The 15,552-nt window shown below is 39.9% G+C and overlaps 1 protein-coding gene across 6 annotated transcripts in view; it reads right to left on the reverse strand.

Annotated features, from left to right (window-relative positions):
• The window catches only part of RASGEF1B (RasGEF domain family member 1B), a 42,002-nt gene that overhangs the window by 8,390 nt on the left and 18,060 nt on the right, over positions 1 to 15,552 (reverse strand). For all 6 annotated transcript variants that reach the window (XM_006269527.4, XM_019498180.2, XM_014604307.3 and 3 more), the window contains 7 exons: positions 15,017 to 15,154; positions 7,734 to 7,946; positions 7,554 to 7,628; positions 6,664 to 6,759; positions 5,666 to 5,768; positions 3,999 to 4,078; positions 2,355 to 2,450 (listed from right to left, as the gene is read on the reverse strand). In XM_006269527.4, the coding sequence (XP_006269589.2) occupies positions 2,355 to 2,450; positions 3,999 to 4,078; positions 5,666 to 5,768; positions 6,664 to 6,759; positions 7,554 to 7,628; positions 7,734 to 7,946; positions 15,017 to 15,154 (801 nt within the window). The remainder of the gene's footprint in view (positions 1 to 2,354; positions 2,451 to 3,998; positions 4,079 to 5,665; positions 5,769 to 6,663; positions 6,760 to 7,553; positions 7,629 to 7,733; positions 7,947 to 15,016; positions 15,155 to 15,552) is intronic.

Below are 15,552 nucleotides of genomic sequence, written 5' to 3' on the forward strand. Positions count from 1 at the left end.
CCTCTCTTCCCTAGAACTGTATAGGCACATCCAGATTATAATGATTTATCAACCATAAACCACTCTGCAATGTTGGTGGTTTACTTTGGCAGAGTCAAGCCCTGGAACAATAATCTTAACAACAGACCACTACAGCAAAAATAAATAAATGATTTTTTTTTTTTTAAGCCAATAAGTTAGCGCCACATGTACACGGCGGGAGGTATAAGTGTGGGCTTGCACATTAGATCTCATTGTGTTTTATTACCAGGGTCCCCTTGGACTGCCAATAAGCAAGCTCCCATGGCTGGGAGTTCCCCACTCAGCTGAGGGGCCCCCGGCCACAGGAGAACCCCATGCACCTCTGGGGCTGGAGGATCGCTGCTAGAGAATGATCGCCTAGCACCTGAAGGTGCAGGAGGCTGGAGGATTGCCACTGCAGCGATCTGCCTGTCTCTGGGGGTTTCCCATACCCCAGAGCCCTAAGGGTACATGAAACCCCCAGACCCTAGGGATCATAGCTGCCCCAATCCCTAGGGTTTTTTTTTTGTTTTGTTTTGTTTTTGGGGGGGGAGGGGGGGGGGAGGGAATTACAGGACATGGTGCACCTCTGAGGCTAGAAGCCCAGTCAGCTGACAGGGCTCCCTGATGCAGGGGGAAACCCTGCTACATGTGCAATTAAAACTCAATAGCAACCAGTTATAAAAGTTGGTACACAAAGCTGGTTGGAGCTTTTTATTGTGTAATAGCTACTTTGTACATGTAGCTGGTCTCCAGGTAATTGTGCAATTAACCAGTTAATTGTGCAATGTCTGGAAGGTGTAGAGGGGCCTATTACAGTGGTGCTAAGAAGAGAATGAACTTTCAGTCTGATATATACAAACAGTCTTGGATCACAGATATATAAGAATTGCATTGGGCTTTTCCTTTCACTGTCTTCAATTTAAAAAACAGAAATAAAACAACAACAAAAATCAGACAAACAAAACAAAAAAACACCCTTCAGCACATCTAACAGTTTATTCAGCTCGCTTTCTTGTCATCATTTTGTTCTCAACATTATTTTTAAATTTACTTTCACTGTTTCACAAAAGAAATAAAGAAGCAGTAGTGTAAAATTGATATTCTGCATCTATTTCAGGCAGACGAGAGATTCATAAGATAGATTTACCATTAGCATTTGAGCTTTATTTTTTTTAATTTAAGCATTCTCTCAGTGTATTTTAAAGCCTTTTTTTTTTTTTTTTTTTTTTTTTTTTTTTTTTTTTTTTTATATAAAAGGTAAGAACATTTTAGAATTAGGAGCAGCAGCTTTTGTGCCTCTTCTAACCTGTTAGCTATTCTGCCAGTCTTTATGGAAAAGATGGTTTCTCTTGGGCGTTCATCAAGACTTGTTCTTCATTTCTTGCCTACTCAAAGATTACATTAACTCAATCTGTCTCTCTCAATGTAAACCCCGCATGCAAATTTTGTTCTCCATAAGAGAAACACAAAGTTAGAACTACCTGAATGACACGTTTCTACATTGAAATACTCAAGCCATTTACTCAGAAGTCTCTGGGTTGAGATTAGTTACTTTGCCAACTTTAAATGCCCACATTTATGCCTCCTAGTCTCCTATGGAGATGTGGGTATCAAGAAGCATTCCCCCAGATCTCCTCCTCTACAGAAGCGCTGAAAAATTGTCTGGAGAAGATGAGCAATAGAAGAAGGGGGGGGGGGTGAGGAAACACATCACCAGGGGAATTATGCATTGGCTTCAGACTATTATGATCATAACAGGAGTCAGACTGAAAGCATCAAGACTGAACTCCTCTGTCCACAAGCTGCATACAGTAGGAATGGTACCAGCACAAGGCTCATTATTCTGTTCCATCAGTACTCCTCAATTCCAAAAACACAGGGACAAAGGATAGCAAAGCAGTTCAGCCTCTTTCAATCCCTGGCTGTCTGTCTAGGTTGCCAACAACATGTGCCATTTGTGACAGAGTTTGCAATGTAGACATCTCCTCACCAAGAGCTGGAGATAATATCCTGAATAAAGCAAATGAAGCAGTTAAGACAGCTATTTAGTGTAAATAGCTTCCAGTCAGTGGCAAACTGGGCTTGATTTTGAGTGGAAGCCAGGAAGTGAAAGAATTATTTCTCCAATCCACCTAGCCCTCTGAAACTTTCCATGCGTTTCCTTGCTGTTTCATAGTTGCATCCAACTCAACATTTCAAGAACACATGGAATGAACAGGGATCCAGTTATTTTTAAGGAAGCCTACTGAAGTTAGTTCCCAATAATTTTTTTAAGTGATTCAAAGACTTGCCACATAGCTTACTGAACACATTTCACTATTGCCCATTTGCCAGGTCATTCATGACCATACCTTCTCTCTGCTACTATGAGCTGTCAAGGACCTCTGAGCAGCTCCACGAAGAGCAGTTCGGTAATTGTAAAAATTGCTAGAAGGGTCCATCTGATGCTGTAGACAGGGAGAAAATGTAAATAATGAGCTGCAGAGATGCAGTACTGTGATCTGGACAGTGGTTTTCACGACAGAGAATTTTAGAGTTCAAAAGGTCTTATGTTGCAAATGCCCCTTTTTAAACAGAGCAGTTCTCTCTCTCTCTTTTCAGCAGGCATTAAACAAAACAAAAAACCCCACACACTTAAAAATGCTCATGAAAAAACTCAATGAATAAAGTCAAGTCAGGCAGCACAAAAGTAGTTAAGCACATCACCTGGAACTTCCCCTCCCCCCAAATAACAGTATCAATACACATTCCAAGGCAAAAATTCTGCTCAAAAATGCACAAAATGGATCTCTATTCCAGTCTCTTGCTCCTAAGTCAATAGCTCACTTACTGATGTTAACAGATGTTCCACACGGACACAGAGCAGAATACCTAAACCTTCTTACTACAGAGGTTTTTAAGGGTTAAATTAATTGAGAACCAAAGTAGCTAGAGGATCTCTAGAGTTAACCATTAATCTATATTGGAGTGTTCCATTATGCTGAAATGTATTATTAATCAATTACTGCCAATTAATGCAGGATAAAGATAAAGTTTTAGTATAGGTACACCAAAGGTTGAAGTCTACTATGAAAAAAAAAGATCTAATTATTATGCTATTTTGATCCTGACTGTATTGCTCAGACTCCAAAAGATACTACTCACAATTTTAAAATTTCAGTTTAAAAACAAACTGGGGTTGTTACAGTGAACAATAACAGCATATGGGGCTGCATTAGTCGAAGCTTTGCCAGCAGAACAAGGGAAGTAATTATTCCCCTTCATTCTGCACTGGTGAGGCCACACTGGGACTACTGTGTCCAGTTTTGGGGCCCTCTAAGGATGTAGACAAATTGAACAGAATCCAACAGAGGGCAACAAAACCGGAGCTTATGATTTCTGAGGAGAGTCTGATAGAACTGGGCTTATTTAGTCTACAGAAGAGAAGAGTGAGGGGGGATTTGATAGCAACCTTGAACTACCTGAAATTGTAAAGAGGATGGAGCTAGACTATTCACAGTGGTGGCAGATGATAAAACAAGGAACAATGGTCTCAAGTTGCAGCAAGGGAAGTTTAGGTAAAAAAAAACCCAAAGCTGTCACTAGGAGGTTGGTGAAGCACTGGAACAGGTTACCTAGCTAAAGTGGTGGTAGACTCTCCATCCTTGGAGGTTTTTAAGGCCTGGCTCAACAAAACCTTGGCTGGAATGATCTAGTTGGGGATGGTTCTGCTTTGAGCAAGGGGTTGGACTAATAACCTCCTGAGGACCATTCCAACCCTAATTTTCTATTATTTTAAGAACAATGTCTGCTTCTAGCTACTGACTAGGTTTTGGAATAAAAGTTACACACAAGACAAGACAATTTACTCAAGGACTGATTTTATCTATTGAAATTTCCACTTATGATGTACATCTACATGTGCAACATTTCATTGAACAAGCAAAGAAAAATTCATTTGGCACAGTCAGTTCTGACACTCTTGACAGACACGTCTAAATATCAATCTAACATACCTCCAGAATGTCAAATTTAGCCGTCTTGACTTTTGTCCAGGTTTTCTTTAGTCGAGACACAGGACTCATGTTCATACCAGCTTTGTAACAAAGGGGAAAAAACAAAATAAAAAGAAATTAAATAGAACTTAACTAGCTTAAAATAAAAGAACCAAAAAGTCTCCAAAGTAAAAACAAAGGAGCTATTAACAAGACAAAGACTTCCCAGAGCTAGTCAGGAAACAACAATGCCATTCTATTGGAAATTGGTATTTCCAAATTTAGTTTTGAACTGATGTAGAATATTGTGAGAATTCCTCAAGAGGATATCTAGAAGAGTTTTATTTCAGTAGTGTTAAATTGGTTACATATTGTGAAAAGTCAACAAGTAGCGAGAGAAAGTTGAAACTAACCATTTCAACACCTTCCATTAAGAATCTTATCCAAGTAAACATTTCCAAGAAATGTTTCAGTTTCATTGAGAAAAGTTCTCTCAAAGAAAAAAAAATCATAATGGAAGAATTTCTATTTTTTTTATTATTATTATTATTAAATTACCAACATGCACCAGGCATGACAAAAAAAACCCAAAACCAGCAGCAGTCATTGGTACTACATGTTATTGCTAGGCTTTCTATCCCATCTGATTCTATACTATGGAAGTTTACAAAGAGTGGGCTGTGGGATCTTAAAGGGCACTTTTACGCATGCTCCAGGGTTGGGGGGAGGTGGGAGGGGGCAGTGCTTTAATTAGAGCGACTCAAAGCCACTCTAAAGTGCCGCTGCATCTCCTGTATCAGCATCTCCACACTTAAAAAATGGTGGCGGGGCACTGCAACTACAGCTCAAAGAAGCTTTAGCTCAAGCACCCCTGCCACCATTTTTAAAGCACAGGGACATGGGACAGGAAGCTGCTGAAGCGCAGCAATTGCCATGCTCTAGCAGACTCAATTTAATCAAGTAAATAGACTCGATTTATCAAGTCTGCTGTGACATGCTGGAATTCCAGCACATCACAGCAGCCTCTGTGCTTGTGTAAAAGTGCCCAAAGATTATACCGGAAAAAAAAAAAAAAAAAAAAAAAAAAAAAAGGAGAAACGAACTGGCATTCAATTAAATTTTACTTATAAATAATCATAGTCAGGACCACAGCTGTGAAACGAGTGTGTTCCAAGGAATGGCATTGGGGCACTGAGCTTTCTTGAAGTGTACAAACCCTAGAAGACTAAGGGTACATCTCCATGGTCACAGTCCACTGTCTTGCAGAGAAACTCTAGCTAGCAAGGATACTGGAAGCAGTGTATACACATTAGCATGGTAAGTTATCCCAGATAAAATGCCCTATTAAATTCAGCTATAACCTCTGGTACCCATGCTACACAACACTGCGTTGCGCTGTAAAGGTATATGTTAAGTCACATATCTTTTTCTTTCTCTCTACTTGCAATTAACTACTAAATTAGACAGTAGTCCAAACTACAGTACTGACTAGTCTTATTTAAATGTCTATTACTAAGAGATACTTAGCAAATCCCCTTACTATTTATTTCCTTTCCTATCTAGCTGAGTACTTAAATAGTGAAAGCATTCCATATTTAAGCAAACAAAGCTGTTTTTATAGCTTAAAATAAAAGAAGGGGACTAAGGGGGAGAAAGTTTCCTTAAAAAGTCACCACCCAGATACTCACAAATAATTGCCATTAAGGAGTTGAAGTTGCCGATGTTAAAACACTCTCGGGCCACGTCAATGAAATATTCTATCATTCTTGCTCTGTGTTTCTTCTTCACTGGCTGTAAGAGATCAGAGTAGAGGGCTATTCTTTACCAGGAGGAAGAATGATCAGTTCGTGATGTTGTAAAATATAATCTCCTCTATAGTTTTTGCCATTTTATACCATACTTTACAAGCAGAGCAAGCTACAAGCCTAAATGCAGAAAATGTGTGCTAAGAAACAGGGGGCTTAACAAATTAAGGAACCAGAGGAAAGGGCGCACATGGAGGATTACTGGTAAGGAGCACCTATGAAGGATTCATAGAAGAAAAATATTAAGAAGGCCCATCAGTAAATACTTAAATATGACAGACAGGGGTGCAGCTTCTGAATCAGAACTTCCACTGCAGCTTCAGAGGGTTAGGAAGAAAAGTAAAGGTGTAGAAAATTCTGGACATGATCTATTTAGATTTAGAATCTGTCCTCTGCCACTATCCATTTGGGACAGGATACTGGGCTAGATAGACTTATGGTCTGACCCAGTAAGTAACAGTGGCAGTACTTAGTCTGACACATATTACATTGATTGTGCAATTAAACTGGTTAACTGCACAATACATTTACACATGCCTCATGTGCAAAGTAATTATCACACAATAGAGACGGCCAACAAGGCACAAAGTTGCTGTTGTAGGGGAGAGAAGGGGGGGAGATACATGACTGAAATCAGCTACATTTTTGCAGTTGATTTCTATCAAGCTTTAATTTGAGCATGTGGCATGTCACTATTTAACAGACAATATGATTAATAGACAAAAAGGGAAATATCCTTCCAGGCACAAAGGGTGAGCTAACAGGAGATGCGCTGACAAAGGGAACATTGAAGGGGTAGGAGTAGAGCTCCAGGACCACAGCTAAAGAGGCTTCACAACCTAAAAACAGGACTGCATGCCAGGGAAAAAAGATTGACTCACCATGCAGATTTCTGTAGCAACCAAATAACTGAGTCTGTTAAACCATTCCACATAGGCTTCCAGGTTATGGGTCTTCTTCCGATCACTGTAACAGCTCTGATGAGAGAAAAGGAAAGTGGGGAGGGAGGGAAACAGTTCTCATAACTCAGCCCAGAACATAAGTGGTATTATCTTTACCTACAGAAAGTCATTTTGGGATCCTGTCTGGACGAAAGGCAAGTTATGACTGAATCATTATACTAGGTCTGCTAAATCTGAAGAGGGCAGGTAATTTTAGTATTAACTGCATGGCTTTGGCATAGTCAACCAACAGATCATGACTCATCTCCAAACCCAAAAGAGAGGGAAAGCAGCTCCAGCACAGATAGTTAAAAACACCGTTTGTCCTTGCCCTTCATCCCGTGTAGTCCTGTAGCTCACAATCCTCATTGCAGGTATAACATAAGATATGCAAGCAAATTGCACTTCTCTTATCAAATAGCTCAATTTACTAAAAGGGCAAGAGGAAAAAGAAATGGAGAAAATGAGCTATTCAAAAGCCAACAGACTGAAAATGAGCCTTTTATCTTGGCTGTGGAGAAAGAAGGTCATGTGTAAATCACCTGCAAGGCCTCAGTCAGGGCTAGATCTTCAGGTAGATTTAAAGAAGTGGCAAAATCCCAATGAAGCTATTAAGTCAAAGAGATTTTGGGTCCCTGAGCAAGATCAGAATAGAAACTGAGTTGCTCCACCCTCACCCCGCCTTGCCAAATGAACAAAAATTCTTACAGTAAAACCAGAAGCTCTCAAGCAGTTCTGTGTTTACATCTATTTGTTGTTATAAAATGCTTTGATTAACAGATACAGTTCAAGGATGTTAAACAGTGTCCTTTTTTCCCCCCTCCACTCACCTTGTCATTATCCAAAGGATCTTTTTGTACAAATGCTTGAACAAATTCTTCTGGTCCAATATAATTCAGGCGCTCCTAAAGACAATACGGAAGATGTCAATTCCTTTGTTCTTCTGTGCTTCAAGAGATACAGAAGGGAGGCTGGAAAGTTAGTAAACAAAAGATCTAGCAACCACTTACCAGCTCTATGTTAGTCAGCTGCTGGGCTAATGTGTAAGGGTCACTGCAGACTGTGATTATGTCCCTCTGTATGGACTGTGGTTTGGTCTTGAGGACGGTGAGGCGATCTGTGGATGTTGCATTGATTTTTGCAAGTACCTCCTCATACTGGCTAAGACAAGCAAGCTTCCGGATCAGGTTCTGGATAAGCTGCTGGACATTCTTCCGATACATCTGTCATGGCACAAGACAAGCAAAAGATATTCCCGGAACATGAAAAACTACTTTAGTGCCTGATGTGTAGCAAGACAGAATCATTACAATTGATATTAGTTATCAGCAGCTTAGAAATTCTCAGAAAATTTACTGCTGCAGTCCTTGTATTAACAGCCAAACCCTGACATAGAATGCAGGCACAGGTGTTGAAGATGACATCACAAAGCATTTAATCTAGAATCATAGAAAGTTAGGGTTGGAAGGGACTTCAGGAGTTCATTTAGTTCAAGCCCCTGCTTACAGCTGGGCCATCCCCAAATAGAACACCCCAGCTAAGGCTTTGTCTACCCGGGTCTTAAAAACCTCCAAGGATGGGAGTTTCCACCACATCTCTAGGTAGCCTGTTCCAGTGCTTTACTATCTACTTGGCAAGAGTTTTTCCTGATATCTACCCTAAACTTCCCTTGCTGCAGACCTTGGCTCCTTGTTGTGTCATCTGCCACCACCAAGAACAGTTTAGCTTCATCCTCTTTTGAACCACCCTTCAGGTAGTTGAAGGCTACTATTAAATCCCCCCCTCCACCTCCCAGTCTTCTCTTATCCTGACTAAATAAGCTCCATTCCCTCAGCCTCTCCTTACAGGTCATGTGCTCCACCCCTCTAACCATTTTTGTGGCCCACTGCTAGACTCTCTCCAATTTGTCCACATCCCTTCTGCAGTGGGGGGCCCTCAAACTGAACACAGCACTCCAGATGTGGCCTCACCAGTGGTGAATAGAGGGGAAGAAGTACTTCACTCAATCTGCTGGCAACACTTCTACCAATGCAGTATTTGACTGTCTCTGATCTAATGGTGACCTACCTAGTCTATGTGACAGAAAGGGGAAAGCACTATAAAGTGAAGCACTGCCCATCTAGTAAGACACCACAGGTGAAATACTGCATCTCCAACTGCTTAAAGCAGCCAGAAGAAAATTCTAACCATGTTTAATATGCAGCCATTCTGTCATAATGGGACTAATTCTCTTTTCCCTGGTGTAAATCGAGATCAATTCTATTGACTTCGATGAAAATATAACTTCTGGTAAACCAGAGAAAGGAGAAACCAGTCAGATCCTATTTCTTCTTTTCACCCCAAAGACCTGATCCTATGGCCATTAAAGTCATTGGGAATTTCAGTGGGAACAGACCTGGAACAGTCAGTCTGCAGGTCTCTTGCAAGAGAGCCATGCAATTGCTATTTTTCAAGATTCAAGACACCATCCCCAAGCTGCTAGCGGACGGAATGCCCAAGTGCTTGAAAAAACTAAGTTTCCAAGTCAGTGCCAGAGTATGAGCTTGTTGGACTAGGAGATGCATATTACCTGTGCCCCAATGACCCTGTCCCTCACTCAAAAGTAGCTGCTGATAAAGAAATTCAAAGTTCCTCCAATATGACAGTGGTGGTACTGTTTTAGACATTCAGGGGAAAAAAAGGTTTCTCTTTATTAGCGGAAGTCAAAATCTAAGCATGTTTGGGTCAACACATTCTGGAAATCCGTGGCGTTAAGTTAGGACTGAATTTGACCTGTTAATTAGGAAGAAATTGGCATTGTAGGAATCAGACTGTACTTAGATACATTTTGACTTTATCTACAGAAATGGACCCTAAAAAGCTTTAATTTAGTGCTGGGTCTTTTAATAGAAAATGCAGGACCCTGTCTTTATGAGCATCCTTATCTTTATAAGGGAGAGCACGTGCTTGCATGCACTGATTTTTTTAATTTAATTTTATTTTTGAGAGAAAGAGACACAAAGATTACCTACAAGAGCATTTTGTAAAATGCTTTGTTACACACCTGAGGTTCAATATAGTTTCACTGAAAAAGTTTGACAAAGCTTCTGTCACACTAGGATGGGGTTCTGGTTGACAATGGTAATTATGACATAGACAGAAGGCAGGGTAGATTTGTACTTTATATTCTAACTAAATCAGAGATACCATGAAATATAATGAAATCATGTAATAGCACATGCTTACACCCCAAAACTAGTAAAGCTTGGCTGAGTTACTGCTTTACTTAAACCTAGAACTGGAACTAAAATTTGAGGGAAAAATAATTGGTACATTCCAAATTCCAATTTAAACTTGGAAATTGTTCCTTCAAATGAGATGGGAAAGAGATACAGAAGTACAGAACTCTTAAGGTCCCTTCCATTCCTACTTCTCTATAATTTCTATGACGCATAAGGGGAAAAAAGGGGTTTGCACAGACACCCTGAAAAGTAGTATATAGAATTTCATGTCACTCAAACATCCACATTTGGTCAAACAGCAGTTACAAAGTGAAAGTCACCTCTTCATTTGCCGCTTAGGCAACCTCTCTCAGGTATTAGGCAGGATGGGACATGCCTACCATATCACCCATATATGCAATAGTCTAAACAATAATGACATTCCTTTGGGATTTAACCTCTTCCTAAGTGTGACTGCAATAAAAGCAGGAGTTGACCAACCTTTGACCTCTCTGTGAAAAAGGTAATGAATTTTTGCAGGTGGCTGAGATCATCCATTGTGGAATAAATCTTGCATCATTGGTCTTCCAGCACATGATTATGTACATTTCAGATACATTTTATATAGTTACAGTGAAGAGGATATACTATGCAAATCAAGGCAGGAAGACAGTTGATGACTATATAGCAAAAGCAACCTTAGACCCACACAAATGGAAAAGTTGATTGAACACTGATCCTATCCATCAGGAAACTCTTCTCACAACCAAATCTGCCACAGGCAGGAAGATCTGGAAGCAGGGTATGCAGCATCAACTATAAACATGCGCATCAATGGGAACCCATACATATTAAAATTATTTCCACTCTGGTAGCCCAATATATTTTTGGTATGTCTTCAGGAAGAGATAAAGATATCGTTTAAAGCTTTCTTCCAAAGTTCCTTAAATGCTGGAGCTAAGAATAGTTTCAGTTCTGTATCAAGACATCTTGCAAGATCTCCAGCCCAGGAACTATCTGGTCTGAGGAACAGGGAGGGAACCTGTGGTTTTGCTTCCCTCATTGTGTAAACTCTCCTAGGTAGATTGTGGCTAAGTAAGATGCAGAGTTCAACGGCAGCTTGTGCTGTTCATTGTTTGAAAATGTGGTTTCAACGGTTTTTTTTTTGGGGGGGGGGGGTTGTTTAGTTTTTTGTTCGTTTGTTTTTTGGGGGGGTTGTTGGGTTTTTGTTTTTTTGTTTTTTTTTTTTAAACACATTTATGATGTACAGGAGATGCTTATAAGTTGCCAGGCCCTGAAAAATGTATAATCTGAAAGCAATTATCTAAGAAACAGTAGCAGATTATGGCTTTGTATTTTAGAATTCAACCTGTGGCACCTTGTGCCCCAACATGCTGCTGGAATCACTGCTTGTTCCCCAAAACAAGACAAACAGATCTATTGGTTTCCTTTTTTTTAAAAAAAAAAAGAAGGAAAAACAGTTTGTCCCCCTCAATAGTTTCTGAGAGCAAGAGAGAGAGAGACTTGGAGTAATCAGTTTTCCCCTCAGTGGTGTAAGGCATCCTACAGATACACAGATTAGGGTTTTTGATTCAATAATTCAAGAAAAGGCATATTATATTTACATTCTCTCAGACAAATAAGCCTTTGTCTGTCATGCTATTCATGCGAACTGAGAAGAGGTGCTTTCTTTGCGAGACATGAGTGAGACACGGGCTTTGCAACTCCCATAAACTCAGCGTATTTCAACATTCCACATACATACCACCCCTTGGGCAATGCACAATTTGTATTTCAATTTGCGGTGTTGCCTCATTACTGACATCACTCTACTTGTGAGTTATTTTCGCAATTTGGGTTGCCATGCACGATATCTATACATCATCCCTATATGTCACAAAGGTTTGTTATTCTGTCATTTTTAACTTTCAAAAACCACCAGCACATTTGCATCTCTGGCTAGAATTCATGCCTTGAAATAATGTTGGTATTTATGTATATTTGAAAAGCCTCCAGAGAGTGGATGGCATGGGAGTAATGGTATACAGAGCCTTTCACCTTGAGGTCACCTGTCTGTCTGTCCTAGCCTGATAGTGACCGAAAGTCATTTCTGTCTGATGGATGTTTGACAGCGTATGTTAAAACACATGTTTGCACCATCAATCTCGTTATGCAATACAGCAGCCAAAAAAAGGTCAATTCAATTTTGGGCTGCATATATAGAAGTGTCACATCATGACAAATAGTAACAGCCTTCTTTATATGTAGCACTGGTGTGACAAGTTGCACATGCTCATGATTCTACAAGCAAGAGACTGGTGGGAAATTGATTAGGAACAGCCTATATAGGTAAGACCAACTGCTTAGCCAAGTAAAAATGGGAGTCTAGCAGTCTAGAGACATTTGCCTAGTGTAAATTAAAGGTGGTGGGAGAGGGACCCATACCCAGAAGTAGGAGAAGTGGAGCCTGCAGGTAGCCCCATTAGTTTGATGAATGCTCTCCCAAAGGATAGCTTATCAGCTGCCACTCTTATGACTAGGCTGGACAAAAAAAAAAATCCTAAAAAAAGTAAACAGGAAAAAAAATTTTTTTAGGGGCACAGACTACCTAAGCCTATTGGATCTAGTCAACCTCTGCATTCACCCCAGTAAGTCTTCATGTGAGACATCCACTACTGCCATCAGCATTCACCAGTACCTTCCCTGATGGTCTCATCCCAGCAAGAAAGCAAGAACCCAATGAGCTGGGGAGAACCACCTACTCACTTGCCCTCAAAAGGTAGTCCTCCCAAGCATACCTTCAGGAGTTGCGTGGGTACCTTGCCTAATTACTTTCTGAGCAAAGCTGTTTTCCGAACAAGAACACATGAGCTGAGAGAATTTTAGTTCCAAGCCTTTCTATTTTAGAACCCTTAAATTCACTGGTTTAAGAACAGCTATAAGATATATTTATTATGCTCAGTCTAGGGTGCGTTAGGCTCTTGACACTGAAGGTTTTATAACAGTGACACAGGGAAACAGGAGGTTAAAATCAGAGGCAAATTTAGTGGCAATAGGAAACTCTGATTATTTTCCATTTTATGGCCAAAACCTTTCCAACATTCAATCTTTCAAGCCCCTGACTTACATACACCAATCCATGTGACACTACTCGACTTCAGTGTAGTCAGATAGAAGCAACATCAAAACAACGTGTATTTCACCCTTCTAAAAATCAGCCCACTCACCAACTTGATTTATGCCAAACTCTACTGCAACCTTCATCTCTTGTTAAAAGGAATCATAACGTTGCTCAGAGACAGGTGTCAGAGATTAAAGAGAACTGTTTAACTACCCAGTCCATCTTCTTACCAGGAGAGGATTGCTGCCTATAGGACAATTTTTAGTGTTTTGTCCAGTCAAGCGATAGAGCTTCTTCACTTGGAATAAATTACCAAAAGCAAATGTTTGTCTCATTAACATGTTGTACTGCCAGAAATTCTCCAATACATAACCTCCCCTGCTCTGCCATCTTAAACTTGTACAGTTTTTCTACGTGGGTCAACACCTGGAATCACCCTAATTCCTTTTCCTTTGTTTGTTTGTGGCAGACATGCCTACATTAATCAGCAATTCACCAGCCAACAACTCTAGCCCACTAATTCTTTTATTTGAGCCAACTTCAATTTGTCAATCTTTTTAATTATAAAGCATCCAGGACCAACCCTGCACCACCCCCCAACATTTCAGGTGCAGCAACATCAGAGCAAGGAAGAAGTTATCCTCCTGCTCCATGACATACCACCTTAGTAAATTCAGCCTATTTTGTAGAAACATCACATTGCAATAGTACTCAATCCAATTTCTATACATGCTTCCCCTCATCTCCTTAGCTGCTTCCCCTCTATATTCAAAATCTATATTTTGGGTTTATTTTCCCCACTAGGATACAGATTTTTTTCTTCTGCTTCCAAGTTCAATTTAATTCTTTTTTCTAGGCCTTGCTCCTATTATTTTAAGATCCTTTTGTGTCTTTGACAGTATTTGCAACTCCTAATATATTATAGTCTACAACTTCATCATCATGCTGTTTATACCCTCTTTTTATATCATTATGGAAAAGGTTACATAACACTGGGATTAACACCAGCCCCTGGGGAGTGCCAGTAAATACACCATTTAGTAATTATCCTCCATTTTTAGTACTTCCAAATATCAAACTGACATATTTGGTAATCTCTCCTGTGCCGCCTGCATGATCTACATTCTGTGTTTATTGAAAAACTTCTTTAATTTTTTTTTATTTAAAAAAAATAAAATAAAAGTAGCTATAATGCCCAAGATTCTGGATGTATTTCTGTCTAAGTATTTACTAGGCAGAGAAGTGCATCTGAGAACCAAATCAGAGGGTTGGGTAGGACCTCAAGTGCCATCCAAGCCAACTAACTACAGAGATGTAGGATGTGCTATTCTGAAGCTGGGACACAGAGAAATTAATGACTTCCCATGGTTTCCTGGGAAATAGTCATGGCCAGGGGCACAACTCTGATCAAAGTTCAATCCCAGTACCTTAAGCACAAGACATGTCTTCCCTTTAGAAATTTTCCTCCTGAAAATAACCCTCCCTCAGCTATGGATTTTGTAAAACAAAGGCCCAATCCCGGAACATCTGCCTCATGATTTCAATGCATCTATTAACATCAGTAAGGAGTACTGGGGTAATCAAGAATATTCAGGGTCACATCCAACTTCATCTAAGAAAAGCTGCTAAAATAAACCTACAAGGAAGTGTACGTTCATGTAAACATACATGATTCCCTACTGCGGCCAAAAATTAAATGGTCACCCAAGAACCTCTTTATGAAAACTGGGATACCAGAAAAAACCTCATACTAAAAAATGTATGGGAGAAGGCGAAGAGAACAGTGTGTGTTCATGTGAATTCACATAAACTGCTGCACTGATTAGTGCTTATTTAGATATTTCAAGGGACCATCCACTTATCTGCTTAAAACCTCCAAAATGAGATGGCCTCCTTATGCTATATAACCATCAATATTTCACTCAGAAGATATACAACTGATGCCTCTTGGGCTTCAGTGCAGAATACAAACCTCATCACCACTTGCTATTCGTTGCGCTAACTCCTTCAGGTTCCTCATCATTCTTTCATCACGGAAGTCATAAGGAAATGTCTCTGTCCACTCAGTCAGCAGCTGTAGGATTTTGGGGGCAATTTTTCGTATCTGGTTCTAGTTAAAGGAATAGACGGGGAGGAGAGGATTGTATGACAAATATTTAAGACAGCTGAAGCAAACTCAGATTTACCCTTAAGGGATTCTACAACTGTGGAACAAAAGTGCATAAACTAAAGCCAAGTGAAAAAACTCCACATTGGATAAGAACCTGAGCCACAGGCCATTGAAATGAATGGAAAGACTTTAAATTGGCTAACTGGACTTGAGCAAAGGGCATACATTTACTTGGTTTAATGTTTGCCAGGTCACCAAAGCAAGAAAAAACTCTACATGCTAGACAAGTGAGTGCCTCCAAAAATATGGTTCATAACCAATATGCAACAACATAAGTATTTTCAACAAAGTCTCTAATCTGGAAAGGCTTAAAAACTTTAGAGCACAAGTACAGACTT

This window comes from Alligator mississippiensis, chromosome 2 (assembly GCF_030867095.1).
Source record: "Alligator mississippiensis isolate rAllMis1 chromosome 2, rAllMis1, whole genome shotgun sequence".
Taxonomy (NCBI): domain Eukaryota; kingdom Metazoa; phylum Chordata; order Crocodylia; family Alligatoridae; genus Alligator; species Alligator mississippiensis.